The 20,637-nt window shown below is 39.8% G+C and overlaps 1 protein-coding gene and 1 pseudogene across 6 annotated transcripts in view; one reads left to right on the top strand and one right to left on the bottom strand.

The window, feature by feature from the left end:
• Positions 1-20,637, top strand: part of XIAP (X-linked inhibitor of apoptosis) — a 56,859-nt gene that overhangs the window by 18,029 nt on the left and 18,193 nt on the right. For 3 of the 6 annotated variants that reach the window (XM_026520538.4, XM_026520537.4, XM_044391671.3), the window contains exons 2-3: positions 18,394-19,302; positions 20,376-20,475. In XM_026520538.4, the coding sequence (XP_026376323.1) occupies positions 18,426-19,302; positions 20,376-20,475 (977 nt within the window). In that variant the 5' untranslated portion in view covers positions 18,394-18,425. Of the gene's footprint in view, positions 1-13,990; positions 14,241-14,274; positions 14,389-18,393; positions 19,303-20,375; positions 20,476-20,637 lie in introns of all 6 variants that reach the window. The other 3 variants (XM_026520536.4, XM_044391669.3, XM_048213844.2) reach the window with 2 other exon arrangements.
• LOC113270988 (partitioning defective 6 homolog beta-like) lies at positions 12,934-14,060 on the bottom strand (annotated as a pseudogene).

A 20,637-nucleotide genomic window follows, 5' to 3' on the forward strand; every position in this document is an offset into this window, starting at 1 on the left:
CTTAATGAGGTCATGATGCATTTGTATAGTTATGTGCTAGTCATCCATTTAAAATAATGTTCTAATTTAGATAAAGATTGATTTGGGAAGATGCTTGTGGTATATTATTAAATGGAAAAAAAGCAAGGGCTTCTGGGTGGCTCAGTCGGTTAAGTGCCTGCCTTTGGCTCAGGTTATCCTGGAGTCCCCGGATTAAGCCCCGCATGGCGGGGGAGAGGGGGGTTCCTGCTCATCGGGGAGTCTGCTTCTCCCTCTGCCCCTCACCCCACTCTTATGCTCTCACTCACTCTCAAATAAATCTTTTAAAAAAAGAAAAAAGTGAATTATAAAATACCATGTATAATAAATCCCCTCTAGAAATGTTTATAATGTGTATGTGTACATGCACACAGAAAAGGTTCTGAAAGGACAAATATACTAAAGATCACCACCTGGGTAGTAAGATTCTTTTTTAATTCCTCTTTTAAAAAGGAAAACATTAGGGGCGCCTGGGTGGCTCAGTCGGTTAAGCGTCTGCCTTTGGCTCAGGTCATGATCCTGGGATCCTGGTATCGGCAGCTTCGGGCTCCCCACTCAGTGGGGTGTCTGCTTCTCCCTCTCCCTCTGCCCCTCCCCCTGCTCATGTTCTCTCTCCCCCCAATAAATAAATAAAATCTTTAAAAAAATTTTTTTAAATAAAAAGGAAAGCATTTGTTTGTATTAAAGATTGAGTTAATAACTGTTTTGAGATTTTTTTCTGCCTGTTCTGATTTTAGCAAAGATTTTGATCTGGGCTCTGAATAAGCATAAATAGTATCATGGATCTACAGTTTGGACCATAGATGGTTTGTTTTTAATCAAAGGCAACTGATTAATAAGCACTGTAAATTGCTTAAGTTCTGAACAGTTTCCAATGAAATGGAAGAGGAAATAATAGTAATAGTGATCTTGAGCATTTTTGTGCTTTTTAGTGAATTATTGAGCCTCAAACCTGTGTATTCCTCATGCAAAACATTGTTTTGGGGAACACAGTTGCATAATTTGTAAAAGATGAGGGAATACCATATTGTGTGTCCATTCTGAGCAACTGTACCTGTGGAGTTATTATAAATAATTAGGCAAAGACTGGAGATCTGTGCTCAAAATTTAAGTATTACTCTGACTTTATATATCAAGTATAGAACATGTAATTGATATTTTCTTTGTTGATTCTCAGTATGCCCTTGCAGGTGTTTACAAAAGTAGGTTTCATGGTCAAGGGTATATTGTATATAGCAGTATTCATAAGTTGAGGTTATTGACTGAGCTTATGAGCTAAGTGCTCATTAATGCCATTTAATGGCCCTAGTGCTTAATTTTAGGGAATGAACTTTTGATTTGATTGAATGTAGTTAACCTAAAAAATGTTTTGTTGACCATTTTAGGTTAAAAGAGGGATGCCTGGCCGGCTCAGTCAGAAGAGCATGTGACTTTTGATCTCAGGGTTGTGAGTTTGAGCCCCACATTGGGTGTAGAGATTATTTAAATTAAAATAAAATGAAGTGAAAAGAAAATATGCTTCATGGTTTGAAGAACCCTACTAGTATAAACAAACAATTTGACTACAATTTGATCTTTTATGTAAATATAGTTTATAAAGGCTAAACTTTAAAAATGATATACCCTTTTTGTTCAGGGCATATCATTTTTAAAAGTTTAGCTTCTTAATATTATAAATTTAAATACATACTACAAGTTTGTAAATCAAAATGCTATTTCTAAACAGGGAACTAACTGGCTAATACTTTAAGGTAATTAAAAGAGGGATTGACCTCCTTTGGGTCAGTGAGAATGTTCCTTATTTTAAAAGATCTCTGTGCTGATCTTCTATAGGGGGAAGAGGCAACTAATGAGAAAAACTCGTAATATTTCTGCATGTAATGAAAAGGAGAGAATCTTAAGATAATTTTGAAATTATGGTGTTTTATGGTGAACACATAAATTTTTGATTGTTACTATGAAAAATTTTATGAATCCTATAATTTTTTTAAGATTTTATTTATTTATTTGACAGAGAGATAGCCAGCGAGAGAGGGAACACAGCAGGGGAGTGGGAGAGGAAGAAGCAGGCTCCCAGTGGAGGAGCCCGATGTGGGACTCGATCCCGGAACGCCGGGATCACGCCCTGAGCTGAAGGCAGACGCTTAACGACTGCGCTACCCAGGCGCCCCGGAATCCTATAATATTTTTTAAGTGTAATTTTTAAAAAGTTTTTAAGTAATCTCTGTACCCAAGGTGGGGTTTGAACTCATGACCCTGAAATCAAGATTCAAATGCTTCCACTGAGCCAGCCAGGTGTCCCTGAAGTGTGATTTTAGAGTAGGTTTTTATCACTGAAGAATTATACTGTTTGCATGGTATGCACGTATTTCCTATTTTCTTCACATTGCCTAGGCATATGTTAACAATTTTTAGTGCTCACAGTGATCTCAAGTGTCCAGGGGAGATGGTGGGTGGGATGTGGCATAATAACAGCAGTAACCTCATAGAGGTGGTTCAGTATTTGTTCTTTTGCCCAACATTTATTAAGCACTGCTGCATGTCGTGCATTGTCTTAGGCATTGGGAATACAGGTGTGTTAGACACAGTCCTTGCCAAAAAGGACCTTCATTCTAACAATGTACTACATATATACACACATACAAACATGCATGCAGAAATTATTAAATCTTGTTCTAGTACAACTTGGATCATCAGCAAATTGTATAAAGGATATAGTAGTGGCACAAAGACTAATCATTCTGGGGTTTTGAGTGGAAGAATCCACAAAGATGTCATAGATGAGATTCTAAAAACATACATTTTCTGAGTTTTAAACAGATGCCTTTATTTGATTACATAATGTATTTAAGCATAATAGTGCTGCAGTGAGAGCTAATAGGGAGATATTGCTTGCATAATTCCTGTCATATTTTTAACGTCATTGTATTAGTTTTTTTTTTAGGGCTGCCATAACAAGGTACCACAAACTGAATGGCTTAAAAAAACAGAAATTTATTTTCTCACAGTTCCGGAAGCTAGAAATTGGAAGTGAAGGTGTTGACAGAGCCACATTCTCTCTCAAGGCTCTGGGGAGACTCTGTTCCCTCCCTTTCTTGTATCTTCTGGCATTGCCACTGGTCCTTGGTGTTCCTTAGCTTATCGATGCATTATCACGCCAGTCTCTGCCTCCACATTCACATGGCCATCTTCCCTACATGCCTCTGTGCCTGTGTTTCTTCTCTTCTTATAAAGACTTCAGTCATATTAGATGAGGGCCCATCCCAATGACCTCATCTTAACTTGATTACATTGCAAAGACCCTATTTCCAAATAAGTTCATATTCCTAACCAGTGGTTAAGACTTAAACATATCTTTTGTGGGGGCACAGTTCAACCCGTAACAATCATTTAGTTCCTTTTGTACTGTGCCATATCAATATAATTACTTAAGAAATGCTTTTTCATGTCGAGAGGTTAACAAAAGCCCCTGGTTGCAGGAATAATGTTAAGAATTTGTAGTTTGGTGGTGCCTGGGTGGCTCAGTTGGCTGAGCGGCTGCCTTGGGCTCGGGTTGTAATACTGGGGTCCTGGGTTCAAGCCCTGCCCCACATCGGGCCCCCAGGGAGCCTGCTTCTTCCTCTCCCGTTCCCCCTGCTTGTGCTCTCTTGGGTGCTCTCTCTCTCAAACAAAATTTGTAGTTCATTAAGTGAGCCTGTAGTGATTGGATAAATTTCTTCCAGAGACCAGAAGAGTGAAGCATAGACAGATTGTAGAGATCTATGAGCTTGATAGAAAAAAAAACAAAAACAAAAAGCTACTTATTTGTTAAGAATGGTGATTTATTATTCAGGTACTATTTTGACTTAAAAATTTTTATAGGTATTTATAGTAGTTAATTTTCAGTGATCAGAGACAGTTTCCTAGTTAGCCATCTTAAATAAATTTGTATTAATTTGCAGACTCTCATCACTGGTACACACATGAAAATGCTTACTTATATTTTCGAAGATGCTGTGATAACTGAGACTCATATTATGGAGTACATTTTTTAAAATTGCCTAAGCCAGTAATAATTGACTACCAAACAACTTTTTAAAAAAATCATTGTTAATCTTTGTTTCAAGTAAGGCAGGTATTTATTAAAAAGCTTAATACATTTCTGAAGTGTTCTGATATTAAATCTCACAGAAAAATACTTCTCTCTGCAGCATGGGATTTTTTTCTATTGCGTTAACATTAGAGGTTTTTTTTTTTCAATTAATCAGGATTTTTTTTTTTACCATTTACAGAATATGTCCTTCAGAACGTAGTCATTTGATTCCTTCATTGTTTGAATAGCGCACAACTGTTTCTAAAGGCATGCACAGGGGTGCTTACGTGGCACAGTTGGTTAAAGGGGTCGTAATCTCAGGGTGTGAGATTAAGCCTGGCATTGAGGCTGCATGGGGCTCTGCACTCAGTACAGTGTCTCCTTAAGACTCTCTCTGCCCCGCCCCTCCCCCCAAATAAATAAATAAATCTTTAAAAAAAATAAAGGTGCCCATAGTAGACCTACCATAAAATTAATTAATAGGGGTGCCTGGCTGGCTCAGTCAGTAGAGCATGTGACTCTTGATCTTGGGGTCCTGAGTTTGAGCCCCACATTGGGCATAGAGATTACTTAATAAAAATAAAATAATAATAGGGGCGCCTGGGTGGCACAGTCGTTAAGCGTCTGCCTTCGGCTCAGGGTGTGATCCCGGCGTTCTGGGATCGAGCCCCACATCAGGCTTTTCTGCTACAAGCCTGCTTCTTCGTCTCCCACTCTCCCTGCTTGTGTTCCCTCTCTTGCTGGCTGGCTATCTCTGTCAAATAAATAAAATCTAAAAAAATAATAATAATAATAATAAATAGCTTTGGGGGGAATTACCCATAAGCTGTAGGGAACTTATGTATTTCATGATAGTCTTAATTTCTATATACATGCATACAAGAGTGCTCGTGCACATTGTACAATGATAAATACCAAAGAAGTCAAGCAAAGAATGAAAATTGGCAGCCTTACTCTTATTTGTTCTAAGCAGGTATGTGAGAAATAAATAGCCTAATGAAAATAATATGGATGATAAATTCTACCTGTCAATAATAAATATCATAACTTTCTCCTAAAGTGTAGTCAGTGATCCTGGAATAATCCCACTGAAGAAGATCTAAAATCTTTGTATAAAAAAGTGAACGAATCTGTCCTGTGTGTAAAAACCTTTTAATCTGTGTATTTTGTATTCAATACAATTCACACTACTTGAATACATTAGAAGAGTTCAAAAGCACACTAACAAATATATGTGAGACACACAACAGAAGGAATGCTTTGCAATGAGAGAGGGAATGAAGATAAGAATTAAAGGAGAGAGGTGAGTTAAGATGGCGGAGGAGTAGGGGACCCCTTTTTCAGCCGGTCCCCCGAGTCGAGTTGGATAGGTACCAGACCAGCCTAAACAACCTCGGAACCAGCCTGAGAGGCAGGAAGATGCATCTGGATCTCTACAAATGAACATCTCCAGTGCTGAGTATTGAGGTACAAAGCGGGGAGCCATGAAACCGTGCACAGATATCGGAAGATAAACGGAAGGGGGAGGGAGCCGCCGCGTTCGGGCGCCGGGAAGCGGTGGCCACCTGCACGGGGGAGCGGGCGGACTCGCGGACGGCACCCGCGAGAGAACAGACTGAGACCGGTGAGCCAGGAGCGCGCGCGACCAGGCATCTCACGGAACTCCGGAATCCCGGTGTGCTCACTGGATCCAGACTGAGACTGTGAGCCAGGAGTGCGTGCAGACTGAAAACCGGAGCTCAGGTGCGCTCACTGGAACCAGACTGAGACCGGGAGCTCCCGGAGCACGTGGGGGCGACTGGCGGCTGGCGGTGTTAGAAACACAAAGGACAGAGACGCGCTGGCCCTGGAAGTGAGGGCTGGGACGCCGGGTGTGGGGTGCACATCCCAGGACGCTGCAGGGCTGAGCAGCACCAACAGAAACAGAGTTAAAGTGGCCAAAACATCAGTGGAGAATGGTCCGCGATCCCTCTATTCTGAGACAGAGGCTGAGATTCGGCCACTGCTGCTCTGACTCTCAGAAGAGGCACAGCAAACCGCCAGGGAAAGCCGCCAGAGAACAAAAGCCTGGAAATACCGGCTCACAGTGTGCCCATCCCCATCCCCCCTCGCAGGGGACACGGAGACTCTACCCAAACAGGGTTGCCTGAGTATCGGCGCGGCAGGCCCCTCCCCCAGAACACAGAAGGCAGGCTGAAAAATCAAGAAGCCCACATCCCTAAGATCCCTATAAAACAAGGGTGCATGGCCTGGGTCCCAGTCAATAATTTGGGCTCTGGACACCCCCGCAACCTCTCCTCATCAGAATGACAAGAAAGAGAAATCCCCCCCAGCAAAGAAAAGAGAATGAGTCTGTGACCTCTGCCACAGAACTAATGGATATGGATATAACCAAATTATCAGAAATGGAATTCAGAGTAACAATGGTCAAGATGATGTGTAGACTTGAAAAAAGTATTAACGAAAATGTTAATGAGAATACAGAATCTCTAAGGGCAGAAATGAGAGCGAATCTGGCAGAAATTAAAAATTCTATGAGCCAAATGCAGTCAAAACTAGAGGCTCTGATGGCCAGGGTGAATGAGGCAGAAGAATGTATCAGCGAATTGGAGGATGGGTTAGTAGAAGAGAAAGCTAAAATAGAATCTGGACTCAAAAAAATCCGTTCTCAAGAATGTAGGTTACGGCAGATTACTGACTCAATGAAACGTTCCAATGTCAGAATCATCAGCATCCCCAAGGGGGTGGAGAAAAACAGAGGTCTAGAAGAGATATTTGAACAAATTGTAGCTGAAAACTTCCCTAATCTAGCAAGGGAAACAAACATTCGTGTCCAAGAGGCAGAGAGGACCCCTCCCAAACTCAACCATGACAGACCTACGCCACATCACGTCATAGTGCAATTCGCAAATATTAGATCCAAGGATACAGTATCGAAAGCGGCCAGGGCAAAGAAATTTCTCACGTACCAAGGCAAAGGTATCAGAATTACGTCAGACCTGTCTACACAGACCTGGAATGAGAGAAAGGGTCGGGGGGGCATTTTTAAAGCTCTTTCAGAGAAAAACATGCAGCCAAGGATCCTTTATCCAGCAAGGCTGTCATTCAGAATTGATGGAGAAATAAAGACCTTCCAGAATCACCAGTCATTGACCAATTTCGTAACCACGAAACCAGCCCTACAGGAGATATTAAGGGGAGGTTCTATAAAGCTTAAAAAGGCCCCAAGAGTGATACAGAACAGAAAGTCACAATCGATAGAAACAAAGACTTTACTGACAACATGGCATCATTAAAATCTTATCTCTCAATAATCAGTCTCAATGTAAATGGCCTAAATGCTCCCATAAAGTGCCACAGGGTTGCAGATTGGAGAAAAAGACATGACCCATCCATTTGGTGTCTACAAGAGACTCATTTTGAACCTAAAGATACATTCAGACTTAAAGGGATGGAATGCCATCTTTCACGCCAACGGACCTCAAAAGAAAGCTGGGGTAGCAATTCTCAGATTGGATTTTAAACTAAAGACTATAGTTAGAGACACAGAAGGGCACTATATTATTCTTAAAGGATGTATCCAGCAAGTGGATATGACAATTATAAATATATATGCCCCCAACAGGGGAGCAGCAAGATACACAAGCCAACTCTTAACCAGAATAGAGACATATAGATAAAAATACGTTAATAGTAGGGGACCTCAACACTCCACTATCAGAAATAGACAGCACCCATGCAGAAAATCAACAAAGAAACAAGGGCTTTGAATGCCATACTAGACGAGTTATATGAATGCCATACTAGACCTCATAGATATATATAGAACACTACACCCCAGAACCAAAGAATACTCATTCTATTCTAATGCCCATGGAACATTCTCAAGAATAGACCATGTTCTGGGACACAAAACAGGTCTCAGCCGATACCAAAAGACTGAAATTATTCCCTGCATATTCTCAGACCACAACACTTTGAAATTGGAACTCAACCACAAGGAAAAATTTGGAAGAAACTCAAACACTTGGAGACTAAGAACCATCCTGCTCAGGAATGATTCCATAAACCAGGAAATAAAAATCAATTTAAACAATTTATGGAGACCAACGAGAATGAAAACACAATGGTCCAAAACCTATGGGATACTGCGAAGGCAGTCCTAAGGGGAAAATACATAGCCATCCAAGCCTCACTCAAAAGAATAGAAACATCAAAAATGCAGTTTTTATATTCTCACCTCAAGAAGCTGGAACAGCAACAGAGGGACAGGCCTAATGCATGCACGAGGAAGCAGTTGACCCAAGATTAGAGCAGAAATCAATGAATTAGAAACCAGGAGTACGGTAGAGCAAATCAACAGAACTAGAAGCTGGTTCTTTGAGAGAATTAATAAAATTGGCAGACCACTGGCAAGACTTATCCAAAAGAATAGAGAAAGGACCCAAATTAATAAAATTATGAATGAAAAAGGAGAGGTCACAACCAACACCAATGAAATTGGAAGGATTATTAGAAACTTTTATCAACAGCTTTATGCCAATAAATTAAGCAATCTGGAAGAGATGGAGGCCTTCCTGGAAACCTATAAACTACCAAGACTGAAACAGGAAGAAACTGATTTTTTAAACAGTCCAATTAATTGTGAAGAGATTGAATCAGTGATAAACAACCTTCCAAAAAACAAAACTCCAGGCCCAGATGGTTTTCCTGGGGAATTCTACCAAACATTCAAAGAAGAAATAATACCTATTCTTCTAAAGCTATTTCAAAAAATAGAAACAGAAGGAAAGCTACCAAACTCATTCTATGAGATGCCAATATTACCTTGATCCCCAAACCAGGCAAAGACCCCATCAAAAAGGAGAATTACAGACCGATTTCCCTAATGAATATGGACGCCAAAATTCTCAACAAGATCCTGGCTAATAGAATCCAACAGTACAGGGGCACCTGGGTGGCACAGCGGTTAAGTGTCTGCCTTCGGCTCAGGGCGTGATCCCGGCGTTCTGGGATCGAGCCCCACATCAGGCTCCTCCGCTATGAGCCTGCTTCTTCCTCTCCCACTCCCCCTGCTTGTGTTCCCTCCCTTGCTGGCTGTCTCTATCTCTGTCAAATAAATAAATAAAATCTTAAAAAAAAAAAAAAAGAATCCAACAGTACATTAAAAGGATTATCCATCATGACCAAGCGGGATTCATCCCTGGGATGCAAGGGTGGTTCAACATTCGCAAATCAATTGTTGTCTTAGATTTTATCCAGAAAGAAAAATTCAAAAATCATATGATTCTCTCAATAGATGCAGAAAAAGCATTTAACAAAATACAACATCCTTTCCTGATTAAAACCCTTTAGAGTGTAGGGATAGAGGGTACATTCCTCAATCTCATAAAAACCATCTATGAAAAGCCTACAGCAAATATCATTCTCAATGGGGAAAAGCTGGAAGCCTTTCCCTTAAGATCAGGAACACGACAAGGATGCCCACTCTCGCCACTATTATTCAACTGCAACAGCAGTCAGACAACAAAAAGGGATAAAAGGTATCCAGATCGGCAAAGAAGTCAAAATGTCTCTCTTCCCAGATGACATGATACTCTATATGGAAAACCCAAAAGAATCCACTCCCAAACTATTAGAAGTTATAGAGCAATTCAGTAATGTGGCGGGATACAAAATCAATGCTCAGAAATCAGTTGCATTTCTATACACGAATAATGAGACTGAAGAAAGAGAAATTAGGGAATCCATCCCATTTACAATAGCACCAAAAACCATACGTTACCTTGGAATTAACCAGAGACGTAAAGGACCTATATTCTAGAAACTACAAATCACTCTTGAAAGACATTGAAGAAGACACAAAAAGATGGAAAAATATTCCATGCTCATGGATCGGAAGAATTAACACAGTTAAAATATCCATGCTACCCAGAGCAATCTACACTTTCATTGCTATCCCGATCAAAATATCGATGACATTTGTCAAAGAACTGGAACAAATAGTCCTTAAATTTGTATGGAAACAGAAAAGGCCCCGAATCGCCAAGGAACTGTTGAAAAGGAAAAACAAAGCTGGGGGCATCACAATGCCGGATTTCGAGCTGTACTACAAAGCTGTGATCACAAAGACAGCATGGTACTGGCACAAAAACAGACACATAGACCAATGGAACAGAATAGAGAACCCAGAAATGGACCCTCGGCTCTTTGGGCAGCTAATCTTTGATAAAGCAGGAAAAAACATCCGGTGGAAAAAAGTCTCTTCAATAAATGGTGCTGGGAAAGTTGGACAGCTACATGCAAAAGAATGAAACTTGATCACTCTCTCACACCATACACAAAGATAAACTCCAAATGGACGAAAGACCTCGATGTGAGACAGGAATCCATCAAAATTCTAGAGGAGAACATAGGCAGCAACCTCTATGACATCGGCCAAAGCAACCTTTTTCATGACACATCCCCAAAGGCAAGAGAAACAAAAGATAAAATGAATTTATGGGACTTCATCAAGATTAAAAGTTTCTGCACAGCCAAGGAAACAGTCAGAAAAACTAAGAGGCAGCCCACGGAATGGGAGAATATATTTGCAAATGACACTACAGATAAAGGACTGGTATCCAAGATCTACAAAGAACTTCTCAAACTCAATACACGAGAAACAAATAAACAAATCATAAAATGGGCAGAAGATATGAACAGACACTTTTCCAATGATGACATACAAATGGCTAACAGACACATGAAAAGTTCAAAATCATTAGCCATCAGGGAAATTCAAATCAAAAGCACACTAAGATACCACCTTATGCCAGTTAGAATGGCAAAAATTGACAAGGCGAGAAACAACAATTGCTGGAGAGGATGTGGAGAAAGGGGATCCCTCCTACATTGTTGGTGGGAATGCAAGTTGGTACAGCCACTCTGGAAAACAGTGTGGAGGTCCCTTAAAAAGTTAAAAATTGAGCTACCCTATGACCCAGCCATTGCACTACTGGGTATTTACCCCAAAGATACAGATGTAGTGAAGAGAAGAGCCATATGCACCCCAGTGTTCATAGCAGCATTGTCCACAATAGCTAAATCATGGAAGGAACCGGGATGCCCTTCAATAGATGACTGGATTAAGAAGATGTGGTCCATATATACAATGGAGTATTACTCAGCTATCAGAAAGAACAAGTTCTCAACATTTGCTGCAACATGGACAGCACTGGAGGAGATAATGCTAAGTGAAATAAGTCAAGCAGAGAAAGACAATTATATGATTTCTCTCATCTGTGGAACATAAGAACTAGGAAGATTGGTAGGGGAAGAAAGGGATAAAGAAGGGGGGGGTAATCAGAAGGGGGAATGAAGCATGAGAGACTATGGACTCTAAGAAACAAACAGGGCTTCAGAGGAGGGGGGGGTGGGGGAATGGGATAGACTGGTGATGGGTAGTAAGGAAGGGCACGTATTGCATGGTGCACTGGGTGTTATACGCAACTAATGAATCATCGAACTTTTTATCAGAAACCAGGGATGTACTGTATGGTGACTAACATAATATAATTTAAAAAATTAAAATAAGAAAAAAAAGAAAGGAGAGTTTGCTGTATTACCAGAGTCAGCACAGTTAACTGCACTTCATAACAAATTATACCTATTTGGAACTAGTTTATAAGTACGTAAGCCGTAAGATGAACAAAGTGGATGTTAAAAACTCACAGAATTTCATAATTCAGAAACATAGCTTCAGTGCTTTATAATATGGAAAGAAACTCCTAGAAACAGCCAATTGGTTTGATTTCTTAGAAGTTAGAAAAAATGCATTTCAGAACATGATTTGTAATGATCAGGAACAGAAGAACATTAAGAAATAAAATATTGGGAGCATATGAACTGAGGTCCTCAGAGTATCAAAAGAGATAACAATTAGACTTCATATTAGAATTTAAAGAATGTAGTTGGAAGAAAAATTAACTAGGATCTTTGTAACAGGTTAAATATTTAACCGCTTCAAATAGACGTGATTTTGTCTTCTCACCTATTTATGAAAATGTATAGTAATATCTAGTTTTCCATATTAAAAGCATGTGATTTCATTTGCAAAGGTCTCTTTGTTTTAGCCTTAAAATCACCTCTGATCCAGGGCTGTTGGCTGGCACAGTTGGTGAAACATGTGACTCTTGATTACAGGGTTGTGAGTTCAAGCCTCATGTTTGGCATAGCATTTACTTGAAAATTTTTTTAAAAAATTAAAAATCAGGGGTGCCTGGATGGCTCAGTCGTTAAGCGTCTGCCTTTGGCTCAGGGCCTGATCCCAGCTGTCTAGGATTGGGCCCCACATTGGGCTCCTCTGCTGGGAGCCTGCGTCTTCCTCTCCCACTCCCCCTGCTTGTGTGTCCTCTCTCGTTGGCTGTGTCTCTCTCTCTCAAATAAATAAATAAAATCTTAAAAAAAATAAAATTAAAAATTAAAGATCACCTCTGATCTACCAGTTTATGCTGACAATTGCCAAACTAGCATTTACACAGCTTTATCAAGGTCTATCTCACCTACCATAAAATTAATTTTAAAATGTACATATCCGTTGCTTGTAGTATATTCACAATTGTGCAACCATCACTACAGTCTAATTTAGAATATTTTCATTACTCTGAAAAGAAACCCAGTAACCATTTGCAGTCACTCCCTATTCCCCTCCTGCCCCAGCTGTGGGCAATCACTAATCTACTTTCTGTTTCTATTTATTTTAATAACATTTTAAACTTGCAACACTATTGTTCTCATGCCTGTTCCAGGTCATTGACTCAGACGTTTAAAAGTTCTTCAACTAGTCATATTTACAAGTCCTGTGACATCTTCAGAAAACATTTGAGTGATGATTTCATAATATGATTGTTCCATATTCTAAGAGTTTTTGATCTGGTACATGTGTTTCAGATTCTGTTCATGCCACTTGCTAGGGATGTTAAACTCAATTAGAAGGAATAAAACTATTTTGTCCAGACTCAAAATGAAGTTTGTTCTGTGTGTGTTAACCATTCCGGGCTTTCTGGTAGTGGGAACAGCTTTAGGAATCTTCCGTAGCATACCATTATCTTTAGTAATAATGTCATCTTCATCACTGTCTTCATCCTTTGGTCAACATGTGGTTTAATTTGCTGTGGATAGCCAAGAAGGCTATTATCAGTAGATTAGCTAGAGCTGCTAGCTCTACTGTTCCTACGCTAGTCCTACTGTTCCTAACATTGTTCTGGTTTACTTGTCTTGCTGTTATGATGAAATTGCAACTGTTTACACTCCTCCTATTACTTGATCAAAGCTCTTTCCTGAAACTTCTATGCCATTAACTTCTGAAACTTCATCATTAATATCCAGTAACCCTGTGGTATGAACCAGATCTCCTGGAACAAGCCAGGATGTTAAAGATCCCTGGGACTTACCTAAACTATGTTGTGTCTCCTGTAGACTTTCTGAAATCATCCTGGCTACAGAGTCCTAGAAAATGTTCGGTGCTGTGTTTGTAAAGATAAACTAACCCTATGATGTGTTTCTAGGAGAATATTCATGTCCGTAATAGAAGATGCAGGTCTAAAGTCTTGGGGCATACTGATAACTGGATGTGGCTTTTTTCTGTGGTTGACAGAACACAATGCATTGACTAAAACATTTTCCTTCTTCATTAGAATGTCTGTACCAAAGGCACTGTTAATCTGCCTCTTCGTTTTTCTGTATAAAAATCCTAAGCAGTGGGTTGTCTGTTGAAACACCTTTATGATAGTTGTCATTTATAAGTAGTAAGTCTCCCTGGAAGCATAGCCTAATAAATTGTCAACATTAGGTATTTTATGAACATGTTGTAGTAATCCATAAAACTCCTTAAAATATCCCAAGTTTTCCTCGTTCTAGAAAAAAAAACAGTAAAATCCACTGCCAGACCTGCTCTTCACCTCCAGGATGCCCTTGCAGCCACAGTCATGCTGAGTGCCGGGCTGCCTCTCTGGAATGCCAGGCGGGCGTGTGGGCACACTCAGCTGCAGCCCAGGAATCCACAGCTCACCAGATGCACCTGTAGAGGTGGCTTGGATCTCAGTGCTCGACCTCACGGAGCTCCACAGGGCTTCGCAGGGCAGCAAGGAGTGGTCTGGCAATGCAGCAGGTAGAGACACAATTCCCTCCCTCCCTCTCTGCAGGGCTCCAGTGGAGGAGGATGAGAGGGCAGTTAGCCCATCCACCTCCCCCATGACTGGGCTCCTGACCTGGGCCTGGGCTCCTGATCCCGGCCAACAGCGCCAACCTGAGAGACTGTAAGTGAAAATATTATTAAAGACATTTTTGGGGGGAAAAAAGACATTCTGGAGAAAAGGATCACCTGTACTCCTGCCACCCTAATGTAATTTACCCAGTTAATAAAAGTTACCTTACAATAAAAAAGGGGGAGGGTGCCTGGCTGGCTCAGTCAGTGGAGCATGTGACTCTTAATCTGCGGGTCATGAGTTCAAGCCCTGTGTTTGGGGTAGAGTTTACTTTTAAAAAATTACCTTACAGTCTTATCCAGGGGCACCTGGGTGGCTCAGTCGGTTAAACATCTGCCTTCGGGTCAGGTCGTGATCTCAGGCTCCTGGGTTGAGCCCTGCATCGGGCTCCCTGACCCTGATTCTCCCTCTCCCTATGCTCCTGCACATGCATGCGCTCTTTCTCTCTGTCAAATCTGTCAAATAAATAAAACTTTTAAAAATTAAAAAAACAAGTCTTATCCATGAGTATATGTTTTCATGCAGTAGCAGTCTAATGTACATCTTATTTTATGTCCTTTTCCCCATTAAAATCTTTTTTCTGTGTATTTGACAACTTTAGTAATAAAAGCCTGAGGAAAATAGGAACTTTTGTATTGTGTGCAGATACCGGTAGGTGGGGTTTATGTGGCTGTCTTTACCCAGTTGAATAGGCTAAATATATATGTGTGCTGTGTATGTATGCATATGTACATGTATGTGTATTTTTTTGGTATGCGTATATTTTAAACACAACATCTCCCTGTCTTGAAATCTTCCATGCCCGTCATATAAACACTGCGTGCTGATTCTTCTGTGCCAGTGTTGGCTTCCATAGTACCATTTTTCCCAACCACCGTTCCGCCCAAGATTACTGACTGCCTAGCCTCTTTAATGTCAGAGCGGTCTTTGACATCTTTCTCTGTGTGCCTTCGTACCTTTGTGCTTACCCAATACAAAGCCTGAGTGTGCTTTCACAGCGAAGCATAAATGATCTCAGCGTACTTTATTGCACTTAGACCTTTTCACATCCAAAGCTTTTTATCACCCTTCTCCGATATCCGTACCCCATTTTCTTCTCTATTCACAATTCCTGTGCTACATATATACTTATTTTCTAAGTATCATCTCTTGTACCTTCATTTCACTTAAATACTTTATTTAAAAAAAAAATCCTCTCTCTCATCCCTTTCCTTTGGTGCCTTCCACCAATCCCAACGTTTCTATCTGTTGTCAGTCATTTTTCTCCCTTTCACCCTTAACCTCTCTGGTAATTCTGCTTTCACACCCTTCAACAAAAGCTCACACTCTGATAAGTATATGTAGTGTTCAGTTGGGTGCTTCTGAATAAATATCTGCTTTTCAAAACAGTGAAATCTAAACTATTAGCATGGAAATAACCCCTGGGAAGATGAGGTCTCCACTTGAAAGCTTCAAATAGAGATTCTCCTGCTATTATTGAATGATGGAGTTTTATGTAATAATATCTGAAATGGGGTGACTCCTTGAACCATACAAAATGTCCACTATTGTGAAATGAGAATAGATCCTTGATTTTATACTTGTCTGTTTTGATTGACCTGAGAAATAAAACTTAGCACTTCAGAGAAGGTAATTTTCATATGTTTTGGATTATATTGAGCATTAATGCTTCAGGGTCATTATAGACTTTTGTCGTGCTTCCTATTCTGTGCCCAAGTGCCTTCTCATGATGGGAGAAATCTACAAGGCACCCCAATCCATTCTGCACTGCTGTTGATTGTTGTAACTGTTCCTCCTGGTATTGGGTTAAAATCTGCAGGCTATAATTATATTCATTGACTGGACTGTGTCCTCAAACTACACTGAATTTGGATCCCTTTCCTATATAACAGCCTCTTAGCTAACGGTAATTATTCTGTCCTCTACGGCCCTCTCCCCACATTTTTTTTCGCTTTGAGATAAACACTCAGCTCTTCTACCTGTTCCTCATTGGACACCATTTTCATCATGCTCATTGCTCTCTATAGATATGACGCTTTGTTAATGTTCCTTCTGAAGTGTTTTCAGTACTGAAAATAATATTCAGTGTGTAGCTGAATTGGGTCTGGACCTTGTACATCTGAACATTAATGCAGCCTGGAATTGCTTTAAGTTTCTTTTTTAGTAGCCATGTAATGTTGGCTCATAATGAATTTTTTTTTAAATAAGCTCTATGCCCAACATGGGGCTTGAACGCATGACCCCAAGATGAAGAGTCTCATGCTCTACCAACTGAGCCAGCCAGGCACCCCACATAATGGAATTTTTAATTAACTAAAATCCCAAGATTTTAATCTAGAGGTTTGCCTTCACATGACTTCTTTCCAAACCAAGTTTCCATTTTCCTTTAGTTCTGCAACAGATTTCTAAAGTCAGAGTGTAATGTTTAATATCCCTAATAAATTTCATCTCAGCCTGTCAGCCAGCCTTGGTTTCTTTGAATCTTGATTTTTGCCATCCAGCTTACACTTGATTGAACAAGGGGTCTTGAAGCTAGTGTCAAAATGTTTTCAGACGTCTGGGAAATAATAATGAAGAGTCACGGAGTCTCTCTTCCAAAAATCGTTGTATGCAGATACACCTCAGCTCTTGCGGTATATATGAATTACTACCATTGTAAATTGACAAGGCCAGGAAAGACTGAACTGTGTTGCCAGCCTGCAAGACAGAAGCCTTGTGTTGAACCTTACTCTGAGATAATGTTCCAAGACATATTGTGCCAGCATAATGCCAGGGCTGCTAATTCTTCCCAAGAAATCAATTCATGCACATATGAAGTAGAGACAATTACTGTGACCGTTTTGTTTTCCAAGCGTATACTGAACACAGTATGAGGAACAGTGTGAGATTCTGAGAATCAGGTTTGCCTGAGGCAACCCTGATTTATGCCTGTTGTCCGAGTGTAATTATTAGTAGCATCATTTTTCACTTTCCAAAGTGTCCAGGTTTGGAGGATAAATTATCTGGCCACCCTTCTCATAACCCAGCTAGTTCCTTTTAGTATTTTATCTGGGTTAAATGTTACACAGCTGTAATTTGGCAGCTTTAATGAGGCTGCAGTAGTACTTCTCTTCCATTTGAACAGATTGTTTCTTGACCATGGGAAGTTGATAGCAAAAGTAACTGCAATTAAGGTCTACACATACTTAGTATTTTTCCAGAGCTACCCTCTAGAGGGCGGTAATATATACATCTGAAATGATCCGATTCCAACAAAAAATGGACTACAAGAGTCCAGTTTTCATATGCATGAAAATCAGAAACATTTGATGCTCTTAAAGGGCATATTGGAACCAATATTGTGAGTAAAACTCAAATACCTGGGGCGCCTGGGTGGCACAGTGGTTGGGCGTCTGCCTTCGGCTCAGGGCGTGATCCCGGCGTTACGGAATCGAGCCCCACATCAGGCTCCTCCACTATGAGCCTGCTTCTTCCTCTCCCACTCCCCCTGCTTGTGTTCCCTCTCTCGCTGGCTGTCTCTATCTCTGTCAAATAAATAATAAAAAATCTTTAAAAAAAAATACCTTTTGCTAAGCAGAAAAGTAAAGAAATACTAAAAATTAATTCATTAACATTCTGAACATACGGGTTTTTTTAAATTGTAAAAACTGAACTTTGATGCCTTGAATATATAATGATCCATTACAACAATTATGCATAGAGTTTAAGAATCTGCATATTTTATGCTTTTATGTTTTTTCTAATAATTTTACATGGTTAATAATTTTAATATATTCTGTATCACATAGTTCCCATATTTATGTAAAATAAGCAATTAAAAATGAATAGTTCTACCTGCTTAAATATTACTTTCCTCTAAAAAATGAAAATGCTAGTTTTTACTCTATAACTTGAATCGTGGTAATGTAGAGCTCTAGTATTTAGAATTAGGGTGTTTCTTTGAGATTGTGTAATTAATTTTACGTCATCAGTAGGTAATTTGTTAGCTCCTAATATCAAAATTATATTGCCTGTGTTTCACATTTTGGATTTCCTAATGTAATGTTCTCTTTTTAGAAAAGGTGGACAAGTCCTATTTTCAAGAGAAGATGACTTTTAACAGTTTTGAAGGATCTAAAACTTGTGTACCCGCAGACATCGATAAGGATGAAGAATTTGTAGAAGAGTTTAATAGATTAAAAACTTTTGCTAATTTCCCAAGTAGTAGTCCTGTTTCCGCATCAACACTAGCACGAGCTGGTTTTCTATATACTGGTGAAGGAGACACCGTGCGTTGCTTTAGTTGTCATGCAGCAATAGATAGATGGCAATATGGAGACTCGGCAGTTGGAAGACACAGGAAAGTATCCCCAAATTGCAGATTTATCAATGGCTTTTATTTTGAAAATGCTGCTGCACAACCTACAAATCCGGGTATCCAAAATGGTCAGTATAAAGCGGAAAGCTACCTGGGAAACAGAAATCATTTTGTTTTAGACAGGCCATCCGAGACTCATGCAGACTATCTTTTGAGAACTGGACAGGTCGTAGATATATCCGACACCATATATCCAAGGAACCCTGCCATGTATAGTGAAGAAGCTAGATTGAAGTCATTTCAGAACTGGCCAGACTATGCCCACTTGACTCCAAGAGAGTTAGCTAGTGCTGGACTCTACTACACAGGTATTGATGATCAAGTGCAGTGCTTTTGTTGTGGTGGAAAACTGAAAAATTGGGAACCTTGCGATCGTGCATGGTCAGAGCACAGGCGACACTTTCCTAACTGCTTTTTTGTTCTGGGCCGGAATGTTAACATTCGAAGTGAATCTGATGTGGTGAGTTCTGATAGGAATTACCCAAATTCAACAAATGTTCCAAGAAATCCAGCCATGGCAGATTATGAAGCACGGATCATTACTTTTGGGACGTGGATATACTCAGTTAACAAGGAGCAGCTTGCGAGAGCTGGATTTTATGCTTTAGGTAAACTTTATTATAAAACCAGGCTAATGAATAACTTCCCAACTTTCCCCAGTGCTCCTAAAAAGCAGATTCCTTTAGCCCCTTGAACTGGTAAATATTTAGGTGTAGGATGGCATGATTATTTACATCAGTATTAATCTGTGAACCCTTACGGTGAATCTGCAATGTAACCACTACATTTATGTGAGAAAGGCTACCATATTATGAGTTATGTTTACCTTTATGTGACTGTTTTTTTGGAGAAGGGTGATATGCAAAAGATGATAGATCTCCCTGATAGAAGAATGGATCTGACAGTAATATTAACTCTCACTTATTGAGCACCTACTATATGTGCTCAGTACTTGTATTACATGCATTCTTCTACACCTCATAAAAAGAGTCAACCTTAGAGAGTTTAGTTTGGCCGATATTAAAATTGATATCTGCCTTTAGTACATAGACTATATATTTGAAAGCTGCCCTGTATGATGCCTTCTTGCTTCAAGTAAGCAGTTCTCAAATGGACTGCTGTCACCTTGTCAGGAAGGGCCATTAGTGTGATGGCTTCCAGGAGTATTCAGATAAGTTACACCATTATATATCTGACCCATTTATTTTAGGATTGAGTAGTGCCAAATATTAGTTATTTCAATATTTTATTTACATAATCTCCTACAGTAATCTTGAAGGTTTGTTGAGTGTCGTGTAGCTATAACCTTAGAGAACCTTACTTTGTAATTTTGTTATGCTGAACTTCACTGTTAAAGTTTCACAGTTTGGAAAAGTGTAGTATTGGTTGCCCCAAATGACATGTTAGAAAGAAGGTAACAACTGTAATTTTTCACATGAAAATTGGGCAGTTTTATTTTCGCCTTCTGTAAAATGCCTCAAATTGAATCAGTGAGTTTACTGTGTATTTCCTCCTCAAACAGTCATGTTTGTTACTTGGATATGAATTTGAGCGTCTTTTTTGAAGCTCTAAGATTTTCATGTAATTTAGAAATGATTAATTCCATGGTGTTAAAGGGGGGATTTTTGCGTAAGCTTCTAATTGCACAAATGCGTGTATTTTTCCTTGTGTCTTTTCTTAGGGGACGGTGATAAAGTAAAATGCTTTCATTGCGGAGGAGGGCTAACTGATTGGAAGCCCAGTGAAGACCCTTGGGAACAACATGCTAAGTGGTATCCAGGGTAAGGCATTTAAATGTTTATTTAGGAACAGGCAAGTTAGACACTTTGCAGTGGGAAAATCTTGAATAACTTTTCACCTCAACTATTTTTGCCTTCACCATGGCTTGCAGTTCACACCAGGTTTATAAAAATGGGGTCACCTACTTTATAGAAAAAAAAAGC

This window comes from Ursus arctos, chromosome X, assembly GCF_023065955.2.
Source record: "Ursus arctos isolate Adak ecotype North America chromosome X, UrsArc2.0, whole genome shotgun sequence".
NCBI classification, from domain to species: domain Eukaryota; kingdom Metazoa; phylum Chordata; class Mammalia; order Carnivora; family Ursidae; genus Ursus; species Ursus arctos.